Here is an 8,625-nt window from a genome sequence, read left to right as displayed (position 1 = left end):
ATGTAACTCAAAAAACACTTTAAAGGGTTCACTTTTACAGAAAAATCTGTAAGGTGAACTTGCACAGGACACGGGTGCGGCATTGATGCGGTGTGGCTTCATCTTCAATGCATTTCAACGAGGTGTGTTTTTGATGCATTTATTTACCACCACAAAGGAAGTGTGAAGACATACATAGAATTTAAAGGGATGCATTTTTCTTGCGCTAAAGGTGCCGATAATGGCTGACAAATTCATATTTATTTAAATTGACAATGTTAAGTCGAATATAATAAAGTTATATATAAAAATATACTTAGTTTCGGCCAAGTGTATCCTGAATTTTTGGTTTTGGAACCAAAATTTCCATTCGGTGCACTTCTATTAGAAACTCCTAGTCGCCAGTAGAGGTTTTGGTCAACAGGACAAGAAATGAGGGGGACCGTCCTCACTCCACCCAAAACTACAAGTCTCTAATACTGTGGTTGTTATCTTTGGGGAAGGAACAGGTGTGAGTTTACGCTTAAAAACCCCCCCCCAAAAACTGGTGCTTTGTTATCAATAATCAAAGTAGAGATGAAATTTCCAATATTATTTAAATACTTTAATGCACATGTAAAAACTTTAATTGTATAAATATAAAATCCCTTTTTTTAATATAAATTGCATACAAGCTACATAAAAACACACATAATTAAACCTAATTGCAAAGTGTGTAATTCTAATAGATTCCTAAGTCATTTTTGGGTTAATTGCCATATGATATACATTTACCAGGGTTATTTTAAAGTTTTTCTTTTTAGAAGGAGAAAAGCATTGGGTACAAGGGCAGCTTCTTGTAGAGTACATTCATTGTTGTCATACACTCGGTAAGGCAATCGATTGATGATATCAAAGTCCTCTTCAGTAGTTCTGTGAGTAAAGAAAAAACTATTTTAAGTATGTTGGGGCCACATTCCATGGTGAGTATATGAAACTTCTATTCACCTGTGTTTTGATAGGTGGTTCCGCAGACCCCCAAGGGTCTCTGTGGACAACATTCGTACTTTGTATGTGTCTTCTCCATTCTCAGACTTGATTCGCAGTGTACAGACAACCGCATCTGTCTGGGACCTAGAATTACTTCAAAATAATGCAATATAATGTTCTATTCCCAACTTTTATAAATTCATTCTGATTATTTTGAAACGCCTTTAAAGCCAGCCATACATGAGCCAAATTTCGAAAGAATTTTCTTTTGAAAATCTTAGGCTACTTTCACACTGAAGGCATCGGCGGTAAAGCATCACTAGTTTTAGCAGCATTTTTTGGCCTTGTAACCCCCCACTAGCGGCCGAAGAAAGGGTTACAAGCACCTGTCTTGCGGCACTGCCAAAGTGATTTGCAGGCGTTACGGCAGCGCTGCCCATTCATTTTCAATGGGCAGGGCATTTTGGGAGTGGTGTATACAATCCAATGAGCTAACAGACAAACAAAAAGGCACTCATTTTAACTTTTTTTTTTTTTTTTTTTTTCACTCTTATTAAAATGAAAATAAAATATCTGGAGTTAGACTTTAAAGATGATACAAGTCACAAGTGGGTTTTGTATAGGGTGGAGAAGGTTCAGGTTATATGTCAGGAGTAGTGTATACACCACTCCCAAATCGCCCCAAAGATGCTGCTTGCAGGACTTTTCAGAACGTGCCGCCCCAGTGTGAAAGCACTCAGGCATTCGCACTGGGGAGATATGAGAGGTGCTATTTTTAGCGTTAAAGCACCTCAATAGTAATAGTGCAACTTGCGCTTTATACTTACATTTGTATTATTGTGAGTTTCTGTCATGCTTTGCCCAGTATGCACATGTGAACAATCTCTAGAGTAAGGGTCCTTTCACATACAGCACTGCACTTTGTTCAGCAGGGGATTCATGAACAGATCCCTTGCTGAACCAGAGTTGATTGAGATGGATGTCAGTTTTTTTTTTTTTTTTTTTACTTATCTGTGTCCACTCGGTTTGTGCCCAAATTTTGATAGATTGTGGTGGGTCTATGGGTGGTCAGATGTAAACGGACATGTTTCTGTTTTATTTTTTTTCTGGACCTAGCTGGAAGAAGGTGTCTGTAAGGCTGGATTCACACCTATGCATTTTTAGTGCTTTTTGCATTTTGCAGATTTGCACTACAGTCCATTTACAATGGTTTCCTATGGAACACGTTCTGTAGTGCAAATCTGCAAAATACAAAAAGCTCTAAAAATGCATAGGTGTGAATCCAGCCTAAATAGGCACTGTCTATTTAGGCTGGATTCACTGTCTACTGTCTAGTCTGTTTACATGTGCCTGCATGGCGTTTCCAATCAGGACTGTCTGAAAAACTGACAGGCATCTTGGTGGGTCAGTTTTTCTTGTCAAATGTAGCTGAACTACAAATTGTGTGTTTCACGTCTAAATTTAACCCACCTAACTGGGTGACAGTCTATTCTCTAGATGCAGAAGAATTGACTGGCCTAGGTAGTTTTTCTCAGCCGATTGTTGTATTGGCTCTAAAATAAGACAGTGCTGGGGGATATCCTATCTAGCATGGGCAATCTGAGTTGATAGAATGGTTTAAGACTGGGTTCACACTAGTGCAAATTGGATGTGGGTTTCCACCGCATCCAATTCACATGACAGGAGATTGTGACCAGCTCTCAATGGAGCCGATTCACACATCTGCGTGGCGGCTGCGGAGCAGATTGCACAGGAGTCCTGTGTGTCTTTGGCTCAGTTTCAGGTCCGAATTCAGGCAAAAATGTGGGCCTGAAATGGAGAACAGGAATGCACCGGACCCCTGCTGTAAGCTGCATGTGAACCCAGCCTTAAGCCTAGTACACACTTTTTTTTTTTTTTTTTTTTTTTTTTTTTAAACAAACCCAGCAGGTTGAACGAAAAAACAAACAAAAAACTGACAATTAGATGTTAGTATGCTGAGCTATTGTGTTCTGATAGGGGGGTGGCACCCCCGCCAGAACACTCCGCACAGTACTCTCAGCCATTGGCTGAATGTCACCTGATATTCAGCATGTGTGTACTAGGCTTAAGGCTGGTTTCACACAGCCAGTCACTGTAATGGGCATCTGCCCGCTCAACAGGGGATCCCTCAGCTGAGCAGGCTGATGACAGGACTGTATCTGCTCCACTATGCAGAGCAGATACAGACACGGCCCTGCTGTTCTCTATTTGGCTGTCCGATGGAAACCAACCGCCTGTCCGTTTCGCTCGATGAGGTCCACCTGATCAGGACAGCCCATGTGAAACCAGCCTAAGAAAGAACTTTTTATAACCGGTTCACACCTGTGCGGCTTTGAAATTGCGCTACTTCAGTGTGATTTCAAAGCCGCACATCAGTCTAACTTTACTTTGGTGGAAATAAAATGGAGTTCAGCTTGTGGGTATATTACCAGCCCCTCCTAAATGTTATAATGCAATTTGTTCCCACATGCATTTTATTGTAGTAGCTTAAAGCTTCTTTAATAGGAAATCTCTGCCTTTCAAAGACCGAAATAGGCTCCTCAGAAACAGACACCAGCCATCTATATTTGTCATTTTATTATGCTTGCTAAATATTTGTCTGTTTAAAGTAACACAATCAAAAACAACAGTCAACTACAGTAACTGTATCGGTGTGTTGGAAATAATCACCCAACAGCCTCCCTATTAATACAGAGACAAACCTCTCGGTGGTGGATCACAAAGGCACCTGAGTAACATATGGCCTTCTATGTAAAAAATAAAAAAGCTTGAATCATGTCCTTACCAACTGTAATTTATTGAGTATAGGGTCAACCTAAAGGGAGTGAGGATTAGGGGCTGGAAGCCCACTGCAGGGGCTTTTTTTTTTGGTTGGGCCATGCAAAGCATACAGATTACCCTATTATGGAAACAGATCTATTCTCAAACTAGACTTACCTTTTCTCCATTAATAACACATGGGGAGAGTCTACTAAGATTTCTCGTGTTTTTTCTCCTTTAGATCCCTATGACATAGACAGAAAATATTGGAACATTATTCTCAAACAGGACCACAGCTGATCTATACCAATTAAATGTCTAGAATTGTATAGCTGTCTATCAATGCTTGTAAAATATGAGAAAAATATGTTATTCTTTAAAGGTTCCACAGCAGAAAGGAAAAAAATGTCTTATGGTCTCTTCTATCATGATTTAAGGTCAGTGCAGTAATATTTTGTTAAAAATAAGACTTATGAATATAAGGTAAGGTTATATAGAATTTCCCAGTGTGGCACTGGCATGAAGAAGTTATGGGTACCTGGAGGGCTTCTCTTATTGGACCCTGAATATCCAAGACTCGGCCACCACGCACAACAGATTTTGGAAGTCGGCTCAAAAACTGATCAACAGATAACTGGCGACCTGTACAAAAAAAATGAAGACGTTAATTATACTAAGCCTACATCCCAATATATTTTTTTTTTTTAAGAAGAGGGAGATGCAAACATTTGGTTTCACTGAATTTCCTTACAAAGATCAAATGGAAAGCCCACCTAAAGTAAATACAGTACATGGGTAAAATATAAAAACAAAAACTGTAAATCTTTGGTACTTGCACATTTCTCTAAGTTATGTTTCTTTAAAAATGCTGTTAGTATAACAAATATACATATTCATCCTGCCAGAAAACCAGTGTGCTCCAAACTTGCAGTGCAGTCTGCTTATACATTTCACCACAAAAGGCGACTTCCCCACTTCTGATGTGTATCTTCCAATGCTATTTGTGCTCCATCCACACAGCCACGCCATTCATTCACAGAGACCTGTGAATGAATACATTACAAGTGCTTTCTGTTACTGCAGCAGACAGACTTGTAATTCTAAATCAGGGGTCTCAAACTGGCGGCCCTCCAGCTGTTGCGAAACTACAATTCCCATGAGGCATTGCAAGGCTGACAGTTGCAAACATGACTCCCACAAGCAGAGGAACGATGGGACTTGTAGTTTTACAACAGCTGAAGGGCCACCAGTTTGAGATCCATGTTCTAAATGGATGATTAGTGTAGTGATGAGCGCACTCATAGTCCACCCACACTTCAACCAGATTTCAAACTGAAGGGGTAGGGGCAGAAAGCTGGAAGAAGAATACATAGGAGTCTGACATTGCACCCACAATCCACTGATCATTGGTGCAATGCTTTTGCAGGCTCTTGTGAAAAATAAATAAGAAATGCACATTTTTTTCAGAAAAAATATGTATTTTTTAAAGTAGTTGAAAAACCTTGATTTAGTGAAGTGACTAGTCTCCGGTGATACAGAGATTAAACAAATCCTCCTAAATAAGTTATACCTGTGTATTTACAGCCTTCTAAACCAGAGATTTTACACAACATCTCTCAGCTCTCAAATGCAGGAGGCGGAAACTAAAGTCAGACACTGCAGGGCACAGAGAGAAGGCCTCTGAGCCCTGATTGGAGGGAATGGACACCATCTCTTCCTCACAGTACACAGGAAACATGCACAGCTAAGACTGTCAATCAGAGGCTGTGTGCTGGAGTTCTGCTCTCACTCATTCTTTATCTCCTGAAGTCAAGAAAAGCTGTCAGAAATTACTCAGATAACAGAAAGGAGGCAGCAGCCAGAAATCCTATTAAGTACCTTGGATAGAGACAAGTGCACACCATAGAGGGATATGCTTTGTTCATATTTCATGTTTGAGTTTTACCACCACTTTAAAGGTGAACTTCTATGTATGGTCTTACCTGGTAACTCACTGGTCTCTCTTTCAGTTCCCTCTGCGCCTCCAATAGTGTGACCAGTACCAGGGAATTCATCCCATGACCTTCTTTCTCGAAACACCACATCACGCAAATCTTTAACCTGCACAGAAATATTTATCTCCACATCCAGTGCTCATTTTGTATTATAAAAAACCATCCTACAACCACATCTGCAGCACAATGGAAGAACTGACTGAACAAGAAATCTGTTTAGACTAAACCACTGATGATGTTCAATGAAGTACACTAAAAAATAATTGGTATTCAGTGAACTATCTTTATCCTTGTCAGTTGCTTATAAAATATTGAAATGGCTCTTTCCTTGAATAGAAAAACGTTTATACCAATCTCTTTGGCAAGCTGTGTCAACTACCTTCCGTCTGTTCCAGTGCTGCAACCTCCCACTTCCAGAAGTGTCAGATCCATGTGTCCCCTGCTTCCCACCATGGTTCCATCCTTGGACCCCTATATCACTACAGGGCTTATATGTGACATAGGGGTAATGGATGAAACCACCTTAATGCACAGCAGGGGACACATGCATCCAACACTCTAGGATGCAATATGTTGAATGCTGTAAAATATGATGGGAGGCTGTAACTCTGCAACAGGGAGAAGGGAGGGAAGTCGGGAGATGCAGGCTACCAGGGAAATGGGTATAACCTCTTCTATTGACACGGTCACTTTGACCAGGGGCGGACTGACCATTCGAGCACTCGGGCACTGCCCGAGGGCCCCATACCACTAAGGGGCCCCATCAGGGTTGCCAGCCTCAATAAAATCAGGGACAGTATGTAAAAATCTGTGTTTTAAAAAAAAAATCCCAAGATTATAGCTGCCCCGCCTCTCCAGTACCTTTTCAATGTGTGTATTCTGTGTGTGTATTCTGTATGTGTGTGTATATACTGTGTGGCCCCATAATCTATTGCCTGGGGGCCCCATAATATTCTATTGCCTGGCAGCCCCATAATCTATTGCCCAGGGGCCCCATGAGTTGTCAGTCCGCCCCTGACTTTGACTACAGTTTTATTTTTTAGTAGAAGAGAGACAGACATTAAAAAAAACTGCCATTTTTATATAGCCATGAAAGCCTATTTACCCTTTCTAGTCCTTCTATACTATAGGCTTTGTTTTTTTTTTTTTTTTTTTTTTTTTTTTTTTTTTTTTTTTTTTGAACTCTTCTTTTTAGTAAACCTTTTCAGTCAAAAACTTTATTCATTTATACGTTAAAAGAGCCAAAAGAAGGGGACAACAACCAAGTCATTCTATAATATCTCTTTAAAATATACCCCTTAACTTCCTTCACATATAACTTCACTTAAATTTATTCCCGTCCCCCCTAACCCTCTCCCTTTTTCCACCTTTATTATGGATACAAAGAGAGGAGGTACACGACCCGCAACCAACGGCAAGACATCAAACCCAAATCTCGTTCGTATCTCCTCCTCTCCTTGTACCCCTAAACTCTCTTTTACCCCCTCCCTCCCCCCTCCCTGTTCCTGGTTTCTATCCTTCAGGGTTCTACTTTAAACCTTACTTCCACTATACCTTTCCCATATTTATACCTGCGTTATTTCCTCCACGTATCGCCAAGATTTTTTAAATTTTTCCCATAGATCCCATTTCCTGCCCCTCTCCTCCTTTATGGCTACTACCTCATCTCCGCCCTCATCAATTTCCATGTATTGACTTTCGGTTACCCGGCGAATCCAATCCTGGATTTTGGGGCTTTCTTTTTCTCTCCATTTTCTCGGGATAAGGTTTTTTGCGACGTCTAGTAAAATAGGAACTAATGATGTTTTGTATTGGTTAATTGTGTCCTCTGTCCCATGAAATAACACAGTCCATGGGTCCTCTCTGATCGTTTTTCCCGTGACCACCTTTATTAGTTCTATTATCTTTTTCCAATAATCTCGTATTTTGGGGCAATCCCACCATATATGGCCCATACTCCCAATTGACTTACATCCTCGCCAGCACTCCGGCGATTGATCGTTTCTAAACCTACTGAGTTTATCAGGGGTGGCATACCACCTTGCTATACATTTATAATTTGTTTCTATTAATTTATTCCCTCCCCCCGCAAAGTGAATTAAAGTTAATATTTTCTTTCTAATTTGGGTATTACATTGTACCCCCAAATCCTTTTCCCACTTTTTAAAGAATGCCGGTTCCTCCAGTTCATCCCCCTCTGAAAATATTTTATAAATCGAACCAATATTTTTTCTTTTTTTTTTTGTTGTTTTGTCCTGCTGACATAGTTGTTCGAAGGGTCCCAGTTCTTCCTTACTCCGTAAAGGATGGGGAAGCTTTAAGACAAATGTTCTTAACTGGAGGTACCGCCATTCATCCAACCTCATTAAATCTGTGTCTTCTCTTAGTGCTTGAAATGTGATTAAATTATCATCAACTAATATATCTTTTAATTGTGCGTTATCTTTTAAAATCCAATTTCCCCCTATCTCTCGTTGTCCTGGAGGAAAATAAACATTGTCTTTCAAATAGATCAACGGTGAATTATAATTCCACTTTTTTTGTGTGTACAATTGGTCCCATAGTTTGAAAACTAATCGTGTAATCTTGTGAGTGTTTAAACCTAAAATCCTATATCGTGGCGGATTCCAAATTATTCTTCCTAAAAGTGTTTGTGAAAGTGTATTTTCAATACCTACCCACCTTTTATCCTTTGCCGCTTTCACCCAATCTACCACCCGTGACAAAACTATAGCCTTATAATATCTTTTTAAATCTGGGGCTGCCACCCCCCCTTGATCTTTCCCTCTCCTTAATACCGCGTATGAAATTCTCGGTTTTTTATTTTGCCAAATGAACTTCGATATAATCTTCCTTAAAACTGAAAAATAAGTCGCAGGGAGTGCAATGGGCATCATTTGAA

General features: G+C 40.0%; 1 protein-coding gene across 2 annotated transcripts in view; it reads right to left on the bottom strand.

Annotated features, from left to right (window-relative positions):
- Nucleotides 1–572: 572 nt before the first annotated feature.
- Nucleotides 573–8,625, bottom strand: part of UBXN11 (UBX domain protein 11) — a 38,857-nt gene continuing 30,804 nt past the window's right edge. The window contains exons 10-14 of one of the 2 annotated variants that reach the window (XM_077481050.1): nt 5,712–5,829; nt 4,268–4,371; nt 3,907–3,974; nt 967–1,092; nt 573–891 (exon numbers count right to left, since the gene is read on the bottom strand). In XM_077481050.1, the coding sequence (XP_077337176.1) occupies nt 759–891; nt 967–1,092; nt 3,907–3,974; nt 4,268–4,371; nt 5,712–5,829 (549 nt within the window). In that variant the 3' untranslated portion in view covers nt 573–758. Of the gene's footprint in view, nt 892–966; nt 1,102–3,906; nt 3,975–4,267; nt 4,372–5,711; nt 5,830–8,625 lie in introns of both variants that reach the window. The other variant, XM_077481049.1, reaches the window with a different exon arrangement.

The sequence above is a fragment of the Lithobates pipiens genome, unplaced genomic scaffold, assembly GCF_037356315.1.
Source record: "Lithobates pipiens isolate NorthernLeopardFrog02 unplaced genomic scaffold, aLitPip1_a1.2 Scaffold_16, whole genome shotgun sequence".
In the NCBI taxonomy this organism is placed as follows: Eukaryota; Metazoa; Chordata; class Amphibia; order Anura; family Ranidae; genus Lithobates; species Lithobates pipiens.
Note: the sequence above shows the minus strand (reverse complement) of the source record. Positions and strands in the feature narration are given on the sequence as shown.